Raw genomic sequence first — 26,595 nt, 5'->3', positions numbered from 1 at the left:
AGTGTCATGTCAGTCTAGGGCTCATTGAAGAAAAGATCTGATAGAGCCCTCTCTCACCTGAGAATCTTACACGACAGCACAGCATTGTGATTTCATGAGGGTCACTGAAATGGTGCAGTCTCATCCTTGACTCAGACTAAAAGGTATTGCAGAGCTTAATGTAAAGCCACCAGGATATGTTTAACAGACTGTGTGTTTTATAGCAACTGTTTGCTTAGTTCACCAAGTGTGTGTGTGTGTGTGTGTGTGTGTGTCTAAGGGCAGAGCATCATGGTGACCTGCTGAGAGTTTGAATTGCAGGTGGTTTGTCACAATGCATATTTAATTTTAAGTGCATGTGAGATGGTGATACTGGGTTACTTCATTCTGTAAAGGAGTTTTCAATAACTCGAGAGGACATTGGATAAATTTAGTCAGTTGGCTCAAGCTTTACCACAGAAAACTTCCCTTGGATCTGTTGTTCTCTGTTTTATTGGTGATTTTATTTAGTTTCATAAACTTATCATAAAAGATGTGAATTTGTTCAAGGTATGTTTAATTGCTTTTTTCATATCTATCTGGTGTCAAACTGTCCTTGTTTTTTTTTAAAGAGTTTTATTATTGGTCAGAGCTTCATAACATTTATTATATAGAAAATGTTCTGTCGATTTTTTTATATATGTACATGTATTTTGTATATATGTATGTAGGGAAGACCAGAACTGGTTCTCACACAGGAAAGTTGTCACAAGAGATATATAACTATAAGGTTTTGATAATTTTATCATCATATTTTGCTATAGTTGTTGTAAATGTTTATATATATATATATATATATATATATATATATATTATAAACCTTATAGTTTATTAACTACAATATTTGATAACCAAAACCATGACAAGACTTTAATGCATGTGCCTAAAAAATGTAAATAAACTGTCATTCAAAAATAAACCTCTGAGAAGTATTAACTATAGCAATTGGTGTGACAACTAGCCTCGCCTTCTTTATAAATATATTGTGTATCAGTTTATGCATTTACAAAATAAGTGGTGCGTCGTTATTCTCCTCATCTAACTTTTATTAGAAAGATCTATTATGGTTCAGACCAGTGTTATTTTAGTAGGCCTGTTATTTTTACACTATTATACCGGTAGTATTTATATTACATTTTTTATATATTTTCAGTTTTCATTATAATTTTAGCTTTAGTCATTTTTATGAGCTTTTTAATTATGCAAATGTTATATTCTTTTTTCAATATTTCTATATAGCTTGAGTTTTAGTACCTACTTATTGATCTCAGTTAGTTGCCAAGGCAACATTTCTAATTGTCGTTTTTTGTTATTTTTTTACGTTTAAGTTTTTCATGTAATGTTAATTTATATCAGCACATTTGTTTTCAGTTACAGAAAGCGATTTTCAATCGTTAGCAGCAGCAGTAATTCAGACAGCGTGGGTGTCAGTGTCAGACAGTCAGTGCAGGCAGCAGCACGAGGCGGGAGACTCAAGCTAGCCTGTCACCCAGAACCGGTAAGACGCGTTTTATCGCTGACTGAAATAGACAGAAGTCTTTGTGTAGTAATAAACGTTAGTGATCAACGAAACGTGTTCGTCCCGTACACGAGGACGCTGGTGATGTACGGCGTGAGAAAGTGTTGTTAACTCTACTGTGCGGCGAGTGTTGTGTGGTAAGCTAACAGGCTAACGGTTAGCCTCGTTTTGGCCGCGTCCCAAAATCTAGTGCGCTGCCAACGTAGGCTGTATTTACACGGCTATGATTCCCAGAAATACCGTCTAGCCATGCAGCTGACTGGGTTTTGAGTCCCAGCCTGTGTGTCTGCTTTGACTCCATTCACAACAATAAAGCCCCGTTCATGCGTGTAGTCTTGAGGAAAGCTTAAACAACCTGGTGTTAATGTCTACAGAGCGGGAATATGTAGGTTTAGCTAATCTTATGGAGATCAAACGAAGGACTCTGAAAAGATCAAGCCTTTGATCAAACTGTGTTTGAGTGTCTGAAAATCTGATGAGACAGAGAGTATTTTGGGGTTCATAAATCCCACAATCCCAAGTGCTCTTTTAGTTTGTTATCAGACTAAACAGAGTATCAAATATGTGCATGCACTTTTATCTTATTCCACATTATATTCAAGAACACTATGGTACATGTCCAAACATTTTTTTAAATGGTCTTTTCTAGACCCAGAAATTTTCAAAAGTCAATATTTTATACATGTAACTTATTTATTTATTTTCTGGATTTGTTCTACTCTGAAATATTTTATCGGGTAGATGCTTTTTGTGTGTGCTTGTGTAGAGTAAAGTGTGATGTGATATACTGTCTGCATTTAGACTTTTATTGGAGACATTTTTAACAAAGTAACTATAATAATTAATTATTATTTTATATAGATAATCATTTCAATGTAATCATTCAGAGGGTTGGTATCTGACATACAGATGTCAGTCTCCGTAAAATGATTTCTAACCGGTAAGGTTATGTCTTGAACAGTGGGGGACTTTTTTTGAACTTTTTTTGGGGGGGGCAGGACGAGGTGTTGTAGTTACGGTCTTTTTTTATTTAAAGGGATTCAATAATTTAAGAATTAAAAATAATAAAGAAAAAACTGAACTAAAATTTGTAATCAAATCAACCAAATTTTGGAAACTCCCCCAACCCACCCCCGCTCAAATTTTTGATTTTGTTCATATTTTTTCTGTAGAAAAACAAACATAAATAGTGATGAAAGCCGAAATAATAAATGACACAGATGTGTATTTACTGAGTAATCCACTATTTTGTAAAGATTTAGAGCCAATTTACAGGGGTGTAAAAAATGACCAATCTCTGTGTAAAAATAAAATGATGCTGCCAGCTTTCTTAAGTCATTTTTACAGCCCTCTAATTTGGCTCCAAATCTCGGGTGAAAATGGTCATTTCTACAAAATAGTGGATTACTCAGTAAATACACATCTGTGACATTTAATATTTTGGCTTTCATCACTATATATGTTTGTCCCTCTGTTTATGACTAAATTTGGTAATGGGAGAGTAAAAATATTTTTAAAACGTACACCGTTCAAACTAGGCTGCTTATGTTGAAGTGTTTGGGATGTGGCTTTTAATGATGAGACCTTTTTTGTAATCAGGCTCTCAAAAAGTATATAACAATTTGGATATAGATTTATCGGCCAACATATCGGTTATCGGCTTTCAAATATAAAGAATAATCGGTTATCGGTATCGGCCAACATTTTCATATCGGTGCATCCCTAGAAATAATATTGACACAATCCAAAATTTGAGCTGGGGACCTCTGGTTGATTTGACACGGAATCACCCTTCTGTTAATGCTTCATGTTTCATCACATTTAGTTATTACTTATATCCGTTGTGTAAATGATGATAGCCTTTATTTTCTATTACAGTGAAATATATTTTTGAAATGGCAAAATTTCACAAAAAGTCAAGTAGTTGAATGTTATTGTTAGCCGTTTAACATTTCTATCATAAAAAGTTATATAAGTGTTAGTTAGCTACTTACATTTCACACTCTGAAGTATTGTGTTTTAATTCATGATTGGCTTCTGTGAACTTATTGGATTTCATTGGCCATCTTATTCATTTTAACAATGACGAGCACTGTTAGACCAGTGAGGCAGACCAAATCTAACTTTTTAAACGGTGCGTAATGGAGCCCAACAGAGCAGCATCAAGAATACCAAATGTTTGGCCATATCGGATTATTAAATAATGGTGATTACAAAATGGTGTTAAAATGCCACAGTGAGCATTTCATAAATAACTGGTATTATTTCTCTCTCTGTTTTACAGTTGTAGCCCCTTCTGTCCTTCGGTTCCTCACTCATGTGTTTGCCAGAGCCCATGCCAGGGGGGCGTGAGATGGCAATTAATGGCCTCCAGTGGAGCTGAAGACATAAGGAATGGGGCATCACGGCCAGCCCTCGTCATCCAAGCCAAGTCTGCAGTAGTGCATTCAACCAATGCACAAGGCTCCTTCAACACTGAAAGAAAGAGATTGCAGGGCAGCGTGGGTGATTCGGTGCCTCAGCCGAATGTGAGAGTGCTGTATGATCAGCCCTACTGTGTCTCAGGGATCCCCACACAACGTGCCTGTCCTCACGTGCCTACCATAACAGTCAGCCGCAGACAGAGCACAAGTGCAAGTTCTTTGAATGGTGCTAGTAATGGTTTAAGGACACACAGTGTTTTATCTAAGAGCTTGCCACATATTAACGCTGCTCCTGCTGCATGCCATAGCCACCGTCAGTCCCACTGGAACCTTGATTCATTTCGGTTCAAGTCAGGGCTGTTAGGAAAAAGGGCCTTTTCGTCTCAGCTGTCTGTTTGTCCTGCCTGTCCCTCCCCACCTAAGTCGTCTTCTCAAAGGGTCGTAATTGAGAAAATCATGCCTACTAATCAGTCTTTGCCTTGGATGAGCAACAAGCTCAGGGATAACAGCAATGGAGTTGTGCGGCCCCCAAATGCCAAAATGCCCACATACTCCAAACAAGAGACTGGTGATCTGCACAGTCCTGCCAATATCGTATCTTGCTGCAATGGAACACATTCTCGAGGCCTCATAGCAGATGCAACAAAACCTCTCCAACCGAGTGTGCCTTTGAAAGGTATATGCACGGATGTGCTTTTAAACCACAGCATGGCGCCCAAGGATTTAAGGCAGTTTGAGAAGATCGTAGCGGAAGACACTAGACCAATTGAGCTCGATTGCTGTGTGGGACACAGTGTTGGTGAAGCTCCTCAAAGAGTGACAAAAATCAACTCTGAGGCAGAGTTCGCTGCCACAGTTGTGCAAAAACTCACCAAAAAAAATGTACATGCAAGACACCGGACACTCAACGGTCTTAGCAACATAAAACATCTCACAGGTAGTACTGTACCCATCTGCCTTATTAATGAAGATAAGGAGTCTTGTTTTGCACCTATGGAAACCGACAGTGCCCTCAGTTTTGATATAACGGATGAGAAGTGCCCTTCTGCTGTTGTATGTGATGGTAAGACACAGGGAGGTGTTTGTGCCTTTTCAGAGGCGACTGGCCACAATATGGCCTCTCCTCAGTCGCCGTCTGTTTACACCGTGACAAATCAGATATCTGCCATTCAGCTCACAAAAGAGGAATGTTGTCAGGCCTCTCAGGTGAACACAAGCACCATGACACTTAAAGAAGAGGAGGAGAATAGTCCTGAGATTCAGAGGTGTGCACATTTACTCGTTTAATTGTTTTTGTATGTATACTACTGTTCAAAAGTTTGGGGTCGATAAGCTTTTTTTATGTTTATGAAAGAAGTCACTTATGCTCACCAAGGCTGCATGTATTGGATTAAATGCAGTAAAACAAGCAATATTGTGAAGAATTACTATTTAAAATATCTGTTTTCTATTTGAAAACAGTTTTCTGTCAATTATTTTAATGAATAGAAAGCTCAAAGAACAGCATTTATTTGAAATAGAAATTATAATTGTCTTTATCAGTTTTGATCAGTTTTAAAAGTATTAATTTCTTTCAAAAAAATCTTTCTGACTCCTAACTTTTACACAGTACTGTATGTCTATAAATAACTTGCTGTTGGGAAGTCTAAGTCATTTTAGTGAATCAGATCATTTAAATTGGTTAGCATTTTGGACACAACTTCAAAGCTCTCAAATATTGTGTATCTAATACACTGTAAAAGTAACATGTCTGAGCTCAGTTCTCTCAAGTTTTATTGTAATTCATTCTTCAGACAGGGAATGCTACTAGACGGTGATGAAGAGGAGCTTCCAGATAAGCTGGAGAATGACTTCAGTGATGATGGTAACAGAACTGCTTCTGTGTTGCTTTAACCTCAGCATACATGAACCTGTGTAGCCAGAACTCTTTTATCAATATGTATTATTTGTATAAAGTAAAAAATTTTTCATTGTCTGACTATGTTTTCCTAAAATCTAATGTTACTTTTTTTCTTCTTCAGTTGACTCAGATGATTGGGATATCTCCTCAACAACATCCATGGCAGGCTTATCCAAGTAATTAGACTTTTTGTATTTGACAAATGTAGTACTCCAGGACGAATCTCACTGTTTTACGTTGTGTTTATTAACTATCTCTCTTAAAAAAGTGGTGGAAATCCACCTGCAAAATGAAGTCAGGGCACTCATTAGTTAAAATTAAGCAAGGTTTTAATCACAAGCCTTGGTAGGGTCTCTTTTGGCGAGCTACAAGGGTTACTTCTTAAATGCAAGTATTTATTTTCAGAACAGTCATTTGTACTGCTTTATCATAGAAAGAAAGTAAAAAAATCTTACAGCTGATTGGATAAGCAATTTATTAAAAGGCCTTCTATTTCCTTTCACTGGAAATGGATACTTCTGGTTTATCTTACTCTTTATATCCCATAAAATTCATTTACGCTCACCCTAAACATTCACTTGTCTTCTGATAAATCAGTTCTCTACCTCAGTGTCTTTCAGAACATGTTGACCTTGACTGCAGAAAGAAATTTAGTTTTTTGTAGCTCACACACCCCTGTATAATTTTCTTATGTTCACCAAGTCTGCATTCATTTAATCAAAAATACAGTAAAAACAGTAATATTGTGAAACATTATTACATTTTTAATATATATATATATATTTTTTATATATATATATTTTCATTTACAGTTATTTTTGTAATGTATTTCTGTGATGCAAAGCTCAATTTTCAGCAGCCATTACTCCAGTCTTCAGGGTCACATGATTCTTCAGAAGTCCTTCTAATATGCATGTTTGGCATACATTTCTTATTATTATGTTGAAAACAGTTTTGCTGCTTAATATTTTTTTGATGAATAGAAAAAATCTTTGATAACATGAAATTTCTTTACTGTCACTTTTGATCAATTTGTGCCCTTGCTGAATAACAAAAAAATAAAATAAAAAATCGTACACTATCATATAAAAGTTTGGGGTCAGTAACAATGTAGTCTATATAAAATCAACGAATTGATTTTTAACACAAAAGATGAGTTTTTCAAAACATTCCCTATACACAGTTTTTCCACAGTTCGGCTACAGTATTTAGCAAATCCCCATTTTTATCTTTTTGCTGATTCAAAGATCTCTGTCTGTCTGCTAATCCCGGCTTTGTGCTGGTTGCTGGTGATCTACTTTTGATGCAGAGATTTAGAGTGCAAAGTAAGGCTCACTATGAAGGCTAGATTACAGTAGAAGAGGGTCTTATGCATGCTTCTCGTCTAGTCACCTGACATTACCATGGTGATGAGCAACACAGAGGAAGACCTGACAGTTTTTTGTTTGTTCTAGTGGTTGCTGTCAGAGAAAAGCTTTAAAGCCAGAGGCCTGTAGAAAGGTCCCACAATTGTTCTTGTGTGACAGAAGTAGAACTATCCCTCTATAACAGGAAAATGAGTAGTGAATTGTAACAGGCCTCTGGAGGCATTGTCATGAAGTGACGTCCAGCTAATGGGTTTGTTTGTAGTAGGTGTTTTCTGGTTTTGTTTTTCCCACTCAAAGTAAAGAGCCATGTGGAGTGTAACTTCACACTCAGTGCAATTCAGTGTAAATTACCATTTTGAATCAACCTCAGCGTTTCTACATGACTGTCACGTGAGTTATTTAGGTTTTTGTATCCTTCTTCCACTGATTAAGTTGACAACTTGTGTTGTATGTGTGTCCGATTTAAATATAATTTTCTAAGTTTCTTATTGAATTCTCTATCTGAATTGGTTTATTTGTATATGAGGAAGCTGGCTGTTGACATCTGAACACAGTATACGAATCTTTATAAGAGTATTTTGCCTAAATAATTCAAAATGGATTGTGATTCTTCTTGCCCATTTTGTGATCTTATTTCACTTAAGGTAATGTCAGATAGTTGCAGTTTTCTGTGCTGATTTTTTATTTATTTGGTAATTCTGTGTGTTTAACAGAGCTGAGAATACTACACTATTACTGACAACTAGAAGCATCTTCAGATTAGCCAAAAAGTTGAACATACAAGTGTTAAGGAATTGTAGTACTCCATAACTAGTGCTTCTGAATATGCTCTTGAGATTCTGTGTGGGCCTACTAATATTTCTTGATTTCTTGTGTCTTTTTAAGTGTCAAGGAGCCCATTAGTCCTGATGTGGAGGGGGATCTGGTGGAGAAACCTGCACTTGTTCCCAGTCTCTTCCCCCACATGACCTCCACGCTGTACTTCAGCACTGCTGATGAAAGAGGTTGGCATACCATACACCAAGACACACAAAAGCGCTGACTTTATAGGGTTCTTTATTACCAATGTCAGACACAATATGAACAGATCGTTAAATACACATTTTTCTCTATTAAATAACAGCCTTGTGTTTTCAAGACTGTCTGTTATAACATTTTCTCCTCCCTTCACAGTGGAGCTGTTGCCTGCTGAACAGAGGAAGCTACTCAAATGGAAGATAACTACAGTCACCCCCAATGTTGTGAAAAACACCATCTCCAGATCACACTTCAAAGCCACCAAAAGTAAGTCGACGGCTTCCTTTTTGTAACATTGTGTTTTTAGTGATGTTGAAAATAAAAACTGTTGGTAGCTTTTTTTTTTGGCTTGCATTAAGGCTGGAATGCACCACACAACTTTTAAAATCTGAACAGATTTTAAAACCCTAGGCATCATACACACTGAGGATCCTATACAAAACGAATGAGGATTGCACACTACCAGACTTTGAAGTTGCTTTGCAAATGCAAACTCACACAGAAATATGCTCCTCATTGCTAGGCGACATATGACAAATGAAAACCAATATGTCTTTTCACTAGAGAGTCATGATTGGCTTGGCTGTTGGGGTCACCATATGAAGTCACCTGGGTTCAAGGCCATTAGAGAGTTTCAGAAGGTAAGATTGGGAAGTTGAAGTGTTTTGACATCTGTGTATTACCATTTTGTAATAAAAATCCATCAAGATTGTTTCTCATATTTAATGACCTGGTGTTGGTCATTAAATGATCTGTCAAGTTGAGTCATCTGTCAGCTGAGTATTAACAAGCATGCATTTCTGTTTGGCAGCTGAACCACTTTCCAGGCTCCTTTCAGATCGGCCGGAAGGATAGACTTTGGAGGAACCTGTCCAAGATGCAGGCACACTTTGGCAAAAGAGAGTTTGGCTTCTTCCCACGCTCCTTCATTCTCCCACAGGATATCAAGCTGCTTAGGAAGGCCTGGGAGGATGGAGGCAGCAAGCAGAAATGGATCGTCAAACCGGTGCCGTTACATTACTAGAGTTGTTGTGAAATTGCTCTCTGACATTCTTGTCACTGACATGCTGCCGTTTCTCGCTTTTAGCCTGCATCTGCTCGTGGAATTGGCATTCAGGTCATTCACAAGTGGAGCCAAATGCCACGCAAGAGACCGCTCCTCGTGCAGAAGTTTGTTGGAAGATCTTGGAACATATTTGATTCCAAATTGAGACAGGATTATGATCTCAATGTGATCTGTATTTCTGCAGGTATCTTCACAAGCCCTACCTCATCAGTGGGAATAAGTTTGATCTACGCATCTATGTGTATGTGACTTCTTACGACCCACTTCGAGTTTACATCTTTAATGATGGACTAGTCCGTTTTGCAAGCTGCAAGTAAGTATATGCCATTTAACTGAAAGTGTTTAAAACTGTGCAAATCTTAGGACTTTGCTCATTTAATTTGGTGTTTTCTGATTGTTATTCAACACAGATACTCTCCTTCAATGAAGACCCTCAACAACAAGTTTATGCACCTTACAAACTACAGTGTAAATAAGAAGAACTCTGAATATCAGAGTAACAGCGATGATAAGGCTTGTCAGGGCCATAAATGGTAAGAATAAAGAGATATTACTCGTGAGTTCAGGGTGAGTCTGTCCTTCACTGGTAAGATATGAGGTTTTGTGATTAATCCGCAGGCAACTCATGGCCTAAAAATATTAGAACCGACCTCAGAAGTGTTATACAGTCTAATGATTAAGGTTTTATTTTATGCAGGGCTTTGAAGGCACTGTGGCAGTACTTGGGTTCTCAAGGGATCAGCACCACTCTCATTTGGGAGAAGATAAAAGATATGGTCATCAAAACCATCATCGCGTAAGTTTTCTGCAGTTGTAGTCTTATGTATTTGTAGACTGTTCTTGTGTATGTGTACGCATTCACGTTCCTCTAAACTGAACCTGAGTGTATTATCTCTGTTCCCATGGCAGGTCCGACCCATATGTGAACTCGCTGGTGAAGATGCATGTACGTTCTCCCTACAGCTGTCATGAGCTTTTTGGCTTTGACATCATGCTGGATGAGAATCTGAAGCCATGGGTGCTGGAGGTGAACATCTCACCCAGGTGCAGCACACAGGAACTCCTGCAGCTTAAGCTATTCAGAATTTACAGTAGTCAGGAAACTTTAAGTCAAACTACCCTTTTAAAAGAGTAATATCTATGCTACTAATTACTGAACGAGTAATCACACTGACATTAGGAGTAATATTATATAATTGGACAACATCATATATTGAAATAACCAGAGCAGTGTTTATTTGTCCCAAAAAGAAAGGTGACTCTAATACATACATTTACACTAAGTAATAAGTTATCAAGTAGCGTCGCTAGTACTGCTTTAGTTAGTCCCCAGCACTATCGGTTACCTACAGTATAAGCTCAAGATATGGCCTCTTTAAAGGGATAGTTCACCCAAAAATGTTATGTTTATCTGCTTACCCCCAGGGCATCCAAGATGTAGGTGACTTTGTTTCTTCAGTAGAACACAAATTATGATTTTTAACTCCCAACCAGTGCAGTCTATCAGTCGTATAATGCATGGCAATGGTAACAAAATCTATGAGAGTAAAAAAAACATGCACAGACAAATCCAAATTAAACCCTGCGGCTCGTGATGACACATTGATGTCCTAAGACACGAAACGATCGGTTTGTGCCAGAAACCGAACAGTATATATAAATACTGTTCGGTTTCTGGCACAAACCGTTCGTTTCATGTCTTAGGACATCGATGTGTCATCACGAGCCGCAGGGTTTAATTTGGATTTGTCTGTGCTTGTTTCTTTTACTCTCATAGATTTTGTTACCATTGCCATGCATTATACGACTGATAGACTGCAACGGTTGGAGTTAAAAATCATCATATGTGTTCTACTGAAGAAACAAAGTCACCTATATCTTGGATGCCCTGGGGGTAAGCAGATAAACATCAAATTTTCATTTTTGGGTGAACTATCCCTTTTAATGCACCAGAGGATTTTTCTGTAAAAGATGATCATTTATTTTTTATCGTTTTATTTTTCCAAGCTGTTGTGATCTACTGAATCCCGCCGTGCCCTGTACCAAATATCTTTCTCATAAGGTTTCCTCTTCCTTTCTCTGGCTCTCTCTAGCCTCCATTCTAACACACCGCTGGACGTCAGCATCAAGGGTCAGATGATACGAGACCTGCTGAACCTCGCTGGTTTTGTGTTGCCATTAAGAGAAGACATTGCACCATCTAATTCCAGTGCCAGCAGCTCCACCAATAGGTCAGTTCTGATATTACATTGTATTTCAAAATTTGTGTATACTTAAATTGCTGTGTATTTATAAGTGTGGGGTCAGGTAAGATTTTTTTAAAAGAAAGTGATACTTTTGTGCATTAAATGACAGTAAAGACTTTAATAATGTTCAAAAGATTTGTTTCAAATAAATGCTGTTCTTTTAAACTTATATTCATCAAAAATAATTCTTTAAAAAAGATTAAAATATCCACAAAAATAGAAAGCAGCACAACTGTTTTCAACACTGAAAATAAAAAGGACTATGTGACACTGAAGACTGGAATAATGGCTCCAGTCTAAAAAAATAGAAAAATGTTATTATAAATTAAGATATTATTTCACTTTATTGGTGTACTGTATTTTAAAAAAGTGGTGAATATAAGAATTCTTTCAAAAAAAAAATTACCAGACCCCAAGCTTTAGAACGGCAATGTAAAAGTACATCATTAATTTATTACCTGTTATTTTAAAATTATATCTTTATGCCTCTCATTGAAGTTTTACTCTTGTTCAGTTTGTGTGAAGTGGTACGAGAGAAATGGCGATCAGACATTTCAACTGATGAGAAAGTAAAGAGAGCCTTTTATCTGAGCCAGCGCTTTGGAGACCAGGTACTCAAACACACCCCGTCTTTATCATATGTGACTTGTGCTGGCAAAATCAGTCGGAATGCACACGGGCTAGTTACGAGCTACAGGCAAAACAAGTGAAAAATGTCAATTTTGGTAGATTTTGAGGTATTCACAAAAATGAGTTCAAAAAGCCCTTGTCTAATGATCCCATAGTAATTAAACATCTACAATTATCTTTATTTGTATGTTTTCTGAGAAGTCTACCTTCTTTGTTTTAAAAAGTTGCTTCTGACATTTTGGTTTTGGTTTTAAAAGGAGCATGCAGGAATGAGAAAAAGTGTGAGACTTGAATGATGTTGAAAGAGTTATTAATAGCGATAAGCCACAAAAAGGATCTTACTCGTGCTGACTGACATATCCGAAGCTTGCGCACAAAGACACCTCTCAGACAGCTCGCGATCCCGATATACACATATACACACAGAATTATAGTATTTCAAAATATCTGTTTTGGCAAGTATTCACGCAAACATAACCTGTTATATCTTAAGTGAACGTTTGGTTTACTGTTGTGGACAAACATCTGATGTGTAACATTATATTATAGCCGTGCATTACAGTAGGTCTTAATATATAGGCCGTCTGTCTCATTAAAGGGGTCATGAACTGAGAAATCAAAATTCCCTTGATCTTTTGATCCCTTGACATATAAGAGGTAGGGCTGGGTATCGATTCAGATGTTCCAATTCAATTCGATTTCGATTTTCAAGCTCTCAATTCGATTCGATTTCGATTTTCGATTCAATTTAGATTTATGATTTCAATTTTCGATTTGATTTGACTATATGAATGAATATAGATATAATACAAATCCTATATTTATAAAAAATTAACAGTGAACATAAGATTACAAATGGTTAGTTAATAGGAAATTAAGAGCCACAAACCTGTACATTAAACACTTTTTATTTTAGGTACACTTGGGTACAATAAAACAAAACCCAACTCTATATTTCAAATGCATACAATGAATAGACAGAATTTTGATGCAAGATGAAAAACTGATGCTAAAAATTGGTCAAGTCAGAACAGTCGCATGCCTTGATCAAACAGGATCAGGTTATTTTATGTTTAAAACAAAACAAACATAAAATCTCACAGCATTAGCTGTAACATGGAGGTTGCAAGCCTATGAACGGTGTAGGAAAACTAATACTGGATTTTGGGTGATAGTTCACCCAAAAATAAAAATTCTGTCATCATTTATGCAAGTATGAATTTATTTTCTTCTGCTGAACACAAAAGAAGATATTTTGAAGAATATGGATAACCAAACTGTTTTGGTCCCCATTGACTTCCATATATTTTTCTCCATACTATGGAAGTCAAGTCAATAGGGCCCATCAACTGTTTGGCATATAGCTTTGTTCTTGTCCACAGTATCTTTGTTATCGTGCTTGCGAAATCTAAAATGCTTCCATACCTCTGATTTTTTATGTGTAGGCAGGGCTCTAAGCTTACTTTTCTTTCTAACTTAAAAAATGTAGGAGCACGTTCAAAATTTTAGGTGCACCATCTAAACAATTATCCAAAATGTTATCAAAAAGTAGCCTTCCCATTACGAGGTGATATTTGACTCCTATAACTTTATTAAAAGTATGTAATCTTTTGTCAAATTCTTTAAAAAATTATATATTATAAGCTTTTTAATCAATTCATTCATTCAATTGATTCATTCGAACGGCTGATTCATTCAGGAATGAATCAGGTGACTGTCTTTATGAATGGGTAATCCTGAATCACTGACTCACTAGATTCATTTTAAAAAAAAACCTTCATACATTCATAAACGAGACACCGCTTTGTTTAAATGGAGATGCGCAGCGGCTGAGCTGTGACTTTGTTTTAAACTATTTTCAACGACGAAATAGAGCAAAATCAGACAATAGTGTTATAGTCAGACAATGTAAGTCACTTAATATTAACTTCTTGTTTATTGTATTGTATTAAATCAGTATCACATTTACAAACTCCTTTAAAAATCATTAAAAGCTGGCACTCATCTTAGTTCATCTCGATCTCACATTTATAATCCACGAAGCTCTCTACACTGCGCAATGAATCTCTTATTTACACCCTGTCTACACTTTGCTTATGAAAGGATTTGTGAGATATGTCTGTGATGCATTACTCAAAGCTGCAAAAACACGTAGAAACATTTGAAGCTCCCCTGAGCGATCACAAGTATAATGATGATCGGGTCATTCGCACTGGTGCTCCTAAAAAAATGTTTATAGTCACACGCAGTAGTTTTCGGTCGCACTGTAGAGCCCTGGAAGGTGGTGTTGACATCGGGAACGCACCTGAATCCGCCATTTTAAGCCATTAATGACGGACTCTCCGTTGTAACATCGCGCAAGGCAAATAAGGGGGTGACATCTAGGGGATTAGACTAGTAATAAGATAAACGTAAATCTTATGTTCAATGTTTGTGGAAATAAATATTGAAAAAAATCGATTCGTGGCCTTCGAGAATCGATATTGAATCGACCACATTTTAAAAAACGATATATCAAAAAATAGATTTTTTTGCCCAGCCCTAATAAGAGGTTATTCTACTATAAAAACATCCTGTACGTTTCAGAACTTTCTCGTTAGTCTAAAAACAGCTTATATTGAAGCCAATCTGCCAAAACGACAGGTTGTGGAATGTGCTGCTTTATGATGTAACAGTGTGGCTAAACCCCGCCTCCGCAGAAGATCATCAATGCCTGCTTCTACATCACTGCATGTTTAGCTCCGCCCACCGATTCACACATGTAGTGTAAATAACAAGAGAGGCAAACGCAGAAACCAAACGATAAAGATGCTGTTCAGTGCCAAGTTGTGGAAAAACACAGTCTTTGCATTGCTTTCCTTCTGATCCCAACATTAGAAAATAGTGAATGAACTTCCAGACCACCTCAGTAAGAACTTGGTCCTTTGTTCACTTAATTTTACCGCAGAATAATTTACAAACAAGGCACAATTCAACACTGGTTTTTCAGAAAGATTGATACTAAAATACGATGCTGTGCCGACTATATCAGATAAGACAGTAATGTCACACCACACAAGTGTGAGTAACTTTTTATAATGTGGTCACTATTGCTTTGTCTGTTATTACAGATCGTTTAATAAGTACTGAGTATTTATGCATTTTAACCTAAATCACAGCAGTGGCCGTCCATCTATAAAGCATGTAGGCTGTCAAACACACACAGCTGTTAGCCAATCATAGCAGTGGGCATTTACTTCCAAGTCTACAATCCACCACATCTATTCAAACAGAGCGTTCTGATGAGAGGGGGTCAAAACAAGACAGAAAATAGCCTATTACTTCTCAGTTATGATGTTTTTCTATGTAAAAATGTTGGTAACATTATAAGCGGACCTCAGAGAACAGTACAAAATAATAAAAAAGGTTCATGACCCCTGTAATGTTAATCAAACAATAAAAGAGAGAGGGAATCACACAGTGCTCTTGATTGAACTACTTTATTTGTAATGAATACACTAAAGGCTATGCAGTGATTTTTGCATTTGATAATTTGTTTTTTTGAATGATTCTTTTTAGATGTAAAAAGAAGAAAGCACTGTTAATTAAATGTTTCTTTCTTATATTTGTTCTACTGTTTGCATCTTTGCTCTTATTTTTAATAACAAAGATGAAATAACAAAAATATATTATGCTTAATATAGTAATTATTGTTAAGAAAAGATTTGGAGGAACAAATGCATCGAGAATAATTTTATAGTCGAATCGTTACCCTCTGAATCGTGAGGCAAGTGAAGATTCACACCTCTTGTCGCAATAACATCTTCTGTGATTGGTCAAAACACCCCAAGTGGTACATTTTGGTATCATAGAAAAAAAAACATATCTTTTTCCTATAGATTGGTGTATGCTGTATTTGGTGATATTTCCAGAGATTTTAAGGTATGGATGCTAGGTGATTTTGTTTTGGAACCTTCAGAAACCATTAACTAGATTTTTCTCAAAACTGACTTTGCTGACTCTATCGAATTCAAACAGGTGTAGCTCAGTCATTTTTTTTGTCCGATTCCAACAAATCATACATCATTTTGAAGGTTTTTTTAATACAGAATAAAATGAAAATAACAATAACTCATTGTCCAAGTTGGTAGTTACTGATAATACTATTGACTGCATTGCCCCAGTTCCACACACATTTGAATGAAATATGTTGTTTGTGTGCAGGATTTCTGTGCCACAATTCTGGATGTGCTGACACCTGATGATGTGCGTGTGCTGGCAGAAAGTGAGGATGAGTTGAGTCGTAAAGGAGATTTTGAACGAGTTTTTCCCTCTCATGCTTCCTCCCGGTACCTCCGTTTCTTTGAGCAACCACGCTACCTCAACATCCTCCTCAACCAATGGGAACAGACATACTGGCTCAACAGGAGCAAAGGTATGTGTTTGGATTGCACTGTGCTATGACCTGTAACTCTGACCTGGTTTGTGTAGCTATCCATTTTGACTCTTTCCATATTTTGTTTAGGTATCAATCTACTGAGGGATTTGTGTGAGAAGAGGGTGCACCTGGGGAACCTGGCAGATTCTGTTCATCACGTAAGTACTTATGAGAATGCCACTCTACCACAGTAGCTGCTTTTAGGAATTAGAGGTTTTTGAGACAATTACCACAGAAAAGTAATTAAACCATGAAAACAGTTGTGACGGCAATGTGACGTATTTCTGAGTGAAATAGAATAGGGGTTATTATACTAAAACCAGGGGTTATAAACCCTCTGGGGTCGGCAAATGTGCCAGCGCGTTTAGTGGCTTTTTTCCTGATAACGCAGCGAATAACTTAAATTGCACTGTCAGTTTTGATCGTACAGATAAGAGCAATACATTTTATTTGAGTGCACTCATAATAACAACAAAATAGTTGTGTTTTGTAAAATTAGGAAAACAAACAGGGTGTGCTTTCTGCCATTTCAGTCTGCCTGAACTTCTTTCTGAAACACGACACAAAAATGAACCCAAACACAGCAAATATTTTACACACAGACATGAGAGATAAACTACCGGTCAAAAGTTTGGGATCAGTAAGACTTGTAATGTTTTTTAAAGAAGTCTCTTATGCTCATCAAGGCTGCTTTTTTTTAATCAAAAATACAGAGAGAAAAAAAACAGTAATCTTGCTAAATGTTATTATAATATAAAATAATGGTTTCTATTTTAATATCCTTTAAAATATAATTTATTTCTGTGATGCAAAGCTGAATTTCCATCAGCCATTACTCCAGTATAAAACATCACATAATCCTTAAGAAATCATTCTAATATGTTGATTTATTATTATAATTATCAATGTTGCCAAATATTTCTTTGGAAACTGCGATACTTTTTTCAGGATTCTTTGATGAATAAAAAGTTAAAAAGAACAGCATTTATTCAAAATATAAATATTTTCTAACAATATAAATCTTTGCTATCACTTCTTAACAATTTAACATCCTTGCTGAATAAAAGTTAAAATTTCTTTCAAAAAAGAAAGAATATAATTTACTGACCCCAAAACTTTTGAACTGTAGTGTATATTGTTAGAAAAGATTTCTATTTTAAATAAATGCTCTTCTTTTTAACTTTTTATTCATCAAAGAATCCTGAAAAAAAGTATCACAGGTTCCAAAAAAATATGAAGCAGCACAACAGTTTCCAGCACTGATAATAAATCAGCATATTAGAATGATTTCTGAAGGATCATGTGACACTGAAGACTGGAGTAATGATGCTGAAAATTCAGCTTTGCATCACAGGAATAAATTAGATTTTAATGTATATTAAAATAGGAAAATGTTATTTTACATCATAATAATATTTCACTATTACATTTTTTCCTGTATTTTTGATCAAATAAATGCAGCCTTGATGAGCATAAGAAACTCCTGTAAAAAACATTAAAAATCGTTCTGTTCCCAAACTTTTGACCGGTAGTGTATATCTATAGAAAGCTTGAAGTGTCTACTTTTAAACGAAGTAAGTCATCTTGAAAACAAATATTCTCTGATAAAGTAATTCGTATGAAACCAGCACAAGGTCCAGTCTTTCACGTCTGAGCTCATTATCTGTAATATGATCGCGCCCAAGTGCAGCGCGCGCTATTCATACAGTAATCATCCACGTGAGACACGAACATGTAAAATCCCACATCACCTCTGTAAACTAAGTGTGAAGATTCATCAAGTTCATCTCGGATACTTTTCGTTTCTGGAAGAGACACGCTGTGAGGAATAAGCCAGAATTTACCTCAGAAGAAGAAAGCGATGCGACGCGCGGCTTGAGCAGTGGAAGAGATCATTTCTGACGAGTAAGTCATGTTTTATTTACTTGCATTAGTTGTTATTGTGTTATTGTGACGTAACTTGTACACATTTTACTAGTTAGACTTTTCCCCAAACTATAGCCTAATTCCTGACTAAATGTATGAAATCAAGCGAGACATTTTGAAATGTTTCATTTCATTGCATCTAAATGTCTTACGACTCCAGGTTGTTGTTTTTTAATGTTCTGTAAAATATAAAACAATACGATATAAAAGTGATATGAGTGTTTACACTGTAACACTAGTTGCACCAAAATATGAATAAAAACTATATATTAGTAAAAAAAAAAAGTTATATTCACTGTGTAAATTAGGGGTGGAACGGTTCAACTTTTTCACAGTACGGTTTGTATCACGGTTTTAGAGTCACTGTTTCGGTACGGTTCGGTATGTGCTATGTTTAGGGAAAAACTTTACCGTCAAATAAAAATAAAGAAAATAAGAATAATCTAACTACAAGCAACAGCACAAATAAATACAATAGAGTAAAGATACAAATAAAATAAACAGTGCTTTTCAGGTTTTTTTTAGGTAGGTCTGGCATTAGTTTTTAGGTACAGAAATTGAATAAAGTAATCAAATGTAAAACAGCATTGCATATTTTACTGTATAAATTAAAGATTAATCTTTATTAAAGTTACAAAAGCTATTCAATCAAGAGCAGAGAGGGATTTCTTTGTTGTTGCTGTTCGATTAATATTAAGAAAGTGCTGTCACTTTAAGAAAATGCACTGATACAGTATGTTCAGCCGGTGTTCTGACAAATAATGCTACCTATCAGATTATTGATTATCAGATTAAAGCCTCACACCTTATTAATATCATGCTGGAAGCAAAATCTGATAGGTTGCACTTTTCGCTATCAAATTATACCATCTGATTTAATGAGAGGTAGCAAAATCTGACAGGGTAGCACAAATCGTCAGAACACCGGCTATGTCTGCTATAGGATACTTACCAAGACGGGTATTTTGACATAATTTTTGTGTGAATTTGTCCATTCAAACACAATACTTCAGAGAGCGCTTAATATTTGCATGCATTCTGAGGCGCGGGTTTGCGTGCTTCGGATGAGCGCACGCACAAATCTTCTCACTGCGCTCGCGTCCTCTGGCTCTTAAATGTTTAAACTGGCAAAGCTTAAATGAGTTTAGTTTAAACACCGATATCAACGTGTGCTGTTCAGGTCTCACCTGTGTGCACGCGCTATCAGCACCCGGGTGATCATGACGGAATAAATGACTGCTTATATTCCAGCATACAGCATTTGCATTGAACAAGAGTGAATGGTTTGTCCACGCTTGTCCAAGGTTTCCCCAAGTAGTTTGAAATTTTTCTGTATTACCAAGTATTTTAAATCTGATGTTTTCAATTTAAATAAGCTGCATCAGGTTGTGCATCCAATAAAAGAAGCTGGGTGGGGAAGGATTTTTCCAGTTCAGTAATATAAGCCTTTTAGCAATTATCAAGCAGAAGGCTCAAATAATGCTACTAGGGGGCATAGTTCAATATCTAAAATAAAACAATCGGAAAACGATTCACGTCGGGTCCAGATCACCCTGTCGGGGGTTATTCTGCTATAACAACTGGCTGGATGTACATTATCCCGCTTATTACATGACTACTTGCCACATAAGTAAATAATTAGACAAAATATTGATTTGAGTTGAAATATTTGAACACAAAGCTTCCGTGAAGATGGCAAGTTCAAACTAGATGGACATTTAAGGGATACGATGCTGTCATACCACTTATTGCACAACATTTCACCACAAAAATTATTATGACTATAAAAGATATTGATTTAAGACAAAACTGTTTTAATATCTTACCAATAGTTTATTAGCTAACCAAATGCAAAGCTTCCACCAAGAAAAACTGTTCCTAGCAAGCGTACAATGACGACTTAAGTTAACCGGATGAGCCTGTGTTATCAGCTTTTACCGGTTGTTATCGAGGGATAACGTAGCTCAGAAAGTCGTGACTGACCAATCAGAATCAAGTATTCCACAGAGCCGTGTAATAAATGGTAATATTGGCGTTGGAAGAGCTCTCTAATCAGAGTTAATTGGGAAAAACCCACTCTTATGCAGGTTTATTTTATAACCTGAGACACAACTGAACTGTCTTAGAACATTCAAGACATAGGAAAGATGGGTTTCTGGATCTGAATAGAGCGTAGACTGCATAGAGAGAAATTTTCAGTTCTTTTCCTGCACTAAGAATACCGGTAATAGTGTGATTATTGCGAAGCTTGCAAGAGGTTCTATGACTATATCAAACAAAAGAGGGGACTGCGGGCAACCCTGTCTAGTGCCACGATGAAGAGGGAAATTATTAGAACGAATACCATTTGTTTTCACGCACACCAAGGGAGAAGAATATAAGAGTTTTACCCAGGACACAAATTTATCACCAAACCAATTTTTCTTTTTATGTAAAGAAGAAATAGTCCCACTCAACACGATCGAATGTCTTCTCCGTATTGATAGAGACTAAGGCTTCAGGTTTTGTGTTAGAAAGGCCGTATGCGAGGGAGTGACAATGACCATGAATATTTAGTGATTCACACCTGAGAGACAAAGGGCCCTCCCCTAATGGCCCATCAGTGTGACTGTGACTGTAAGGCAGGTAAGAAAGAATGTGAGGAGACTAAAATAATGTATTTTATTTACAACACAGTAAAATCTAAATATACATAATTAATGTCAAAGAAACATTATTGAGCACACTGATTTAAACACAGAGACGTGAACAGTAACACACCTTTGTGCCATTCCTGGAAACAGATCCCGTTCAACTTTTGAAACAAGTAAACCTTACCTGGTATTTCCAATCTGTTTGCTGCTGCTTTCCATGGATTCAAGAAAAAAACAGCCCCATCATCAGAAGTCATATTTTATATCCATGTTCATGTAGAATATCAGCCCAATGTAGCTGAAAAGCTTCTGATGTTGGTACAGAACTTTCAGAGAAAAACTGTTTGAAGTGAAGTCTTCAGGGTATCTGGTCACCAAGAAAAAAGCAATCACTAATATTGCCCACTCATAACAAAAAAAAAAACTAACAAACAAACATGATTTTGTAGTCATAAACACAAGCATGATTTGTATGTATTATACAATACAAAAACATTTTATATCTGAGAAACTAAGTGTCTGAGTAATCAGAGTATTTCACAGTAGATTGGTCTAAATCTCTTAGACTCTAATAGTGTTACAGTGTAAACACTCGTATTATTTTATATCGTATTGTTTTATATAACATTAAAAACAGCCTGGTGTTGTGAGACATTTAGAGGCAATGAAATCAGTGTTCGAATTGAGGGGGGGGGGTCGTCCCGGTCGTCCCGGACCTCCCATAAGTATTAAGGGACCCCCAAATTTTCTCATCATAAGCAACAAAGTGCAGATGAATGAATTATGTAAGTAACAGATTAATTTATCATACAGTGTATGGACAGCTTCATTGATTATAAGAATTTTGAGTGCTTAAACTCTGACTTGACTGAAGTCAGTGATAATATTCTTTAATGTGAATGTTCTTTACTCTCTTTCTCCATTATTTACTCGTTTGAATTACTATGTAAATTAAAGCATTATAATTTGTAACTTGGAATGTTTTTGAGTTGTGATCACTTTAAATACAAATTCAATCATATTAAAATATTTCCTGACATCATATGAGGTAACCTACTCGTCTAAACAGGTGGGTTTATGATGTGTGTAGTTTATAGCCTACATTACACTAACATAGGCTACTTTTAGCCTTACCCTGCAGTTGGTTCACACTCTGGTTAGGGGGGACCCCACAAGAGGTTTGACACAATTCGAACACTGAATGACATGACATATTTCAAAATGTTTCACTTGATTTCATACATTTAGTCAGGAATTATAGTTTTAGAAAAGTCTAACCAGTAAAATGTGTACAAGTTATGTCACAATAACACAATAACAACTAATGCAAGTAATAAAACATGACTTACTCGTCAGAAATGATCTCTTCCGCTGCTCAAGCCGCGCGTCGCATCGCTTTCTTTTTCTGAGGTAAATTCTGGCTTATTCCTCACAGCGTGTCTCTTCCAGAAACGAAAAGTATCCGAGATGAACTTCTTCACACTTAGTTTACAGAGGTGATGTGGGATTTTACATGTTCGTGTCTCACGTGGATGATTACTGTATGAATAGCGCGCGCTGCACTTGGGAGTGATCACATTACAGATAATGAGCTCAGATGTGAAAGACTGGACCTTGCGCTGGTTTTATACGAATTACTTTATCAGAGAATATTTGTTTTCGACATGACTGACTTCATTTAAAAGTAGGCACGTCAAGCTTTCTATAGATATATTTCTCATGTCGGTGTGTGAAGTATTCGCTGAGTTCTGGTTCATTTTAGTGACGCGTTTCAGAAAGATATTTGCGGAGACTGAGACGGCTGAAAGCACAACCTGTTTATTTTCTTTATTTTACAAAAGCACATAGTTTTGTTGTTATTATGACTATACACAAATAAAAGTAGACCATTTGCAGTTTCAAACGACGCCTTACTCTTATCTGTGTGGTGCGGTCTTCTACCTCAGAGGGTTAATTTGAGGAATGTTGAGATTATCAACAAAAAAAAAACCTACTGATAACATTAGGATCTTTAAGGGAGTCTGACTAATTCAATGAGAGGTAAAAAGGGGCTCTGATATAATATTGCCTTCTTCGGTTTGGATTTGGGTGATATAAGTTTTAGCAATTGTAAGTCTAAGTTGTAGTGCCAGAAAGAGTAGTTTACTTTCAGAATGAAAATTCTTTCATCATTTACTCACCTTCCACTTCTTCCAAACCTGAATTAGTTTCTTTCTTCTGTTGAACACAAAAGAAGATATTTAAAAAAAATTTAGTATCAGAAGAGTTGATGGGCACCATTGACTTCCACAGAATTTTTTTTTTTTTACTATGGAATTCAATGGTGCCCAACTGCCCATCAAATGTTCCGATACGAACATTTTTCAAAATATCTTCTTTTGTGTTTTGTGGAAGTGAACTACTCTTTTAACACCAAAACGCATAAAAATGGTGTTGTGATTTAAGCAGAAGCTGCTCAGCATGGGTGGTAGAAAGAAGGTTATATTCAGATTATATATTATATTATAATGGAATCAGGGGCGAAACTGCACATTTGCCGAGGAGTATGCAAGATCAGTGGCGGCGCCCCCCTGTATTCTCTAACACTTGGTCAATGACCAAGTCCATTACTAGCTTGTGCATGGAAGGATACAAGGAAAAATGATACAAAGGTTTGAACCCCCTTCCCCTTTTTTTAATACCATAGGGAAAAATGTGAAAAGTAAAAACAAGGGAAAAAAGAAAAAAGTGTGTCATATAATATCTCCTTTAACTCCTGATGGCAGACCCCAGACAGTAGAACACATTTTTTTTTATTAATTTTCATTTTCAGACACATGTACTTTGGCACACTTTTTAGTTAAGTAATTTGAATATAAATATCATTTGTCACAAAATTATTATTTTTGCACATTTTTATATAGTAAAATTTATTTGAAAGAACATCTACATTTTTTTTTCCATTTTTACTTAAAGAGATAATTCATGGAAAATTTGCCATGCTAAGTGGAACATTTCTGCCAAGATTTCACCTGGTAGAAAAACAGATACTATTAAAATGAATGTCATGATTCACACTATGACCACTAAATGGCAGCAGAGGATCATTTATTGTCTCCTTTACCATTTTCACTCTGTAATATAGTTCTTTTCACATGATTCAAGGCCTGGAAAGTACTTGAAAACAAACATAGGTCCTTGAAAGTGCTTGAATTAAATTTGAAATAAATTTTGTTTATGGTGCTATTTAAAAAATTGTCCTATATGTTCTGTCAATGACCGAACAAGCGGCACTAATGATTGGGGGTGGAGATAGGGGAGCGCGAAAAAAAAAAACGTGTGTGTTGATGCGCAGCCTAGAGTCCTGAGTGGAACAGTTTTCTTAAGCCCGCTCCCCCTGAATTTCTGACCATTACCGCCCACTCCCGCAACGTGTGTGTCACGCTCCTGCAAACTTTCTTATTGTCTTATTGTGTATATATTGCTTCAACGAAAATATTTCCAAATATAGTAACAGCTGAGCCGCTGTGCATCTCTAAAAGCAAGCACAGTCGAGTTTCATTCATGAATGAAAGTGCGTTTTTGAATGAATCTAGTGAGTCAGTGATTCATGATTACCCATACATAAAGATTTCATTCCTGAATGAATCAGCTGTTCAAACAAATCAATTGAATGAATGATTCAGTGATAAAATCAGTGAGTTACCGCCACCTGCTGGTGGGTTTAGTTTCATTTTTAGCGTATAATTTCAGTTATTTAAACCATTTAATATTTCTGTATTCAAAATGTTATATTTAAAACATTAATCTCCACATGAATGTATGAATTTAATTGCACTCATGCCACCTCTGAGTCTCATTAAACGTCTGAAAATGTACCTACAAGCCACTTTTGTGTTCTTCTGTGCCACCTCTGTAGTACAAATTAATTTATTAATACTAATTTCATATGATTGGTAACTTATTTGTCTTATTCTACTTCGTATTATATTGTTTTAAATAGAAATTTTAAAAAGCTTATAAACATACATTTTTAAATTTGACAGATGAAAATGTCATTGAAAATGTAAAAAGAAAAGACCCCTGTAAGTCACTTTGTCAGTCAAATGTCAGCTCGTATTAGGAAGGCACATTTTTGATTATTGATCAGAAGGTGCTCCTATTTTTTTTTTTTAATTAGGAGGGCAAATGCTCCTAAAAAGAAAAGTAAGCATTGAGTGTATCAGAGAAAGCTGAGAGTGTAACAGTATATTAGATCCGTGCATTAGGTCTTAAAGAGACAGCAGCCTAAATAAACCTGCTGCTGCCTTTCATTATACAGTGAAGACTATCCAGTGTTATTTTACAGTTGAGTATAGATTATAGTTAGACCTAACTGAAAACATTTCTTGTTATTGTTTTTGTTTGTGCTATTGATTGTCATTAATTTATTTGTTCTTATTTTATTGTTTACTATTTACATGCAGATAACTATAGTCAACCTTCACTGAATTTTATATAATCAATGAACTCAGTCAGTTGTCAGTCAGTGTTTAACATTCTATTAGTTGTCCAAATGAATTAATTGCAGCACTTTTGTCATACCTAAATCGAGCTCTGTACAAAGGAAAATAATGTAAGAATTGCGCCCTATTGTGATCTCGAATTGCAGAATATTACAGTAGGCTGCATGCATTTGAGAGACGTTCTTAAATGTAATGCACATACATGCAGGCACAGTTTTGCCATTTTAATCGCCGTTTTGGTAATTTCGTGACTTAACTGACAATGTATGCTCACAGTTTCTAGTGCGGTTTATTTATGAAGTGAGCGTGTGCCTCATTTTCTCATACAGTTGAAGAACATGCGCCGTGAGCACAGTAAAATGGCTGACTGGACAGGAAAGTTTTTTGCTGACATATAACAATATCTCATCAGACCGCAGTTCCCTGTTGTTCTACTGAAGCTCATTTGGCACATCAGGGCTGTACGTTAACTTTTTGGTGCTGCAGAGGTTGAAAGTTTTGTAGCTTAGGCCAAAAAGTTGTAGCACAAGTATAAAACGTCTGTTATCATGTCTGAAAACAAACACAAGTAATGGAGTTCATCACTTAAACAGGCGCTGATATTCCATACAGAGCACAAAAAATACAAACCATCACAAAAATTGTTTTTAGACAAAGTTTTCTTAATTTGCTAAAAATGGAAGAGTGCAGAAACATAACACCTCTTACACCTTAACAAAATATAAAATAAAAAAGAATGGCAGACATTTAGGCCAAAGTGAACAAAGATAAAAAATCTTTATCATTATTTTATCTTATAAGATATACAGTGGGGGAAAAAAGTATTTAGCCACCGATTGTGCAAGTTCTCCCACTTAAAAAGATGAGAAAGGCCTGTAATTTTCATCATAGCTATACCTCAACTATGAGAGACAAAATGAGAAAAAAAAATCCAGAAAATCACATTGTA

General features: G+C 36.1%; 1 protein-coding gene across 3 annotated transcripts in view; it reads left to right on the top strand.

Annotated features, from left to right (window-relative positions):
• Nucleotides 1-1,444: 1,444 nt before the first annotated feature.
• The window catches only part of LOC107593000 (tubulin polyglutamylase TTLL4-like), a 27,605-nt gene continuing 2,454 nt past the window's right edge, over nucleotides 1,445-26,595 (top strand). The window contains exons 1-17 of one of the 3 annotated variants that reach the window (XM_016282583.1): nucleotides 1,445-1,516; nucleotides 3,822-5,225; nucleotides 5,754-5,824; nucleotides 5,982-6,036; nucleotides 8,113-8,231; nucleotides 8,401-8,511; nucleotides 8,809-8,885; nucleotides 9,056-9,250; nucleotides 9,332-9,414; nucleotides 9,495-9,623; nucleotides 9,721-9,843; nucleotides 10,008-10,106; nucleotides 10,220-10,354; nucleotides 11,404-11,541; nucleotides 12,071-12,167; nucleotides 16,390-16,600; nucleotides 16,691-16,761. In XM_016282583.1, the coding sequence (XP_016138069.1) occupies nucleotides 3,901-5,225; nucleotides 5,754-5,824; nucleotides 5,982-6,036; nucleotides 8,113-8,231; nucleotides 8,401-8,511; nucleotides 8,809-8,885; nucleotides 9,056-9,250; nucleotides 9,332-9,414; nucleotides 9,495-9,623; nucleotides 9,721-9,843; nucleotides 10,008-10,106; nucleotides 10,220-10,354; nucleotides 11,404-11,541; nucleotides 12,071-12,167; nucleotides 16,390-16,600; nucleotides 16,691-16,761 (3,039 nt within the window). In that variant the 5' untranslated portion in view covers nucleotides 1,445-1,516; nucleotides 3,822-3,900. Of the gene's footprint in view, nucleotides 1,517-3,821; nucleotides 5,226-5,753; nucleotides 5,825-5,981; nucleotides 6,037-7,591; nucleotides 7,618-8,112; nucleotides 8,232-8,400; nucleotides 8,512-8,808; nucleotides 8,886-9,055; nucleotides 9,251-9,331; nucleotides 9,415-9,494; nucleotides 9,624-9,720; nucleotides 9,844-10,007; nucleotides 10,107-10,219; nucleotides 10,355-11,403; nucleotides 11,542-12,070; nucleotides 12,168-16,064; nucleotides 16,108-16,389; nucleotides 16,601-16,690; nucleotides 16,762-26,595 lie in introns of those variants that run through there. The other 2 variants (XM_016282584.1, XM_016282585.1) reach the window with 2 other exon arrangements.

Source organism: Sinocyclocheilus grahami, unplaced genomic scaffold (assembly GCF_001515645.1).
Source record: "Sinocyclocheilus grahami isolate Dianchi unplaced genomic scaffold, SAMN03320097.WGS_v1.1 scaffold162.1, whole genome shotgun sequence".
NCBI classification, from domain to species: domain Eukaryota; kingdom Metazoa; phylum Chordata; class Actinopteri; order Cypriniformes; family Cyprinidae; genus Sinocyclocheilus; species Sinocyclocheilus grahami.
Note: the sequence above shows the minus strand (reverse complement) of the source record. Positions and strands in the feature narration are given on the sequence as shown.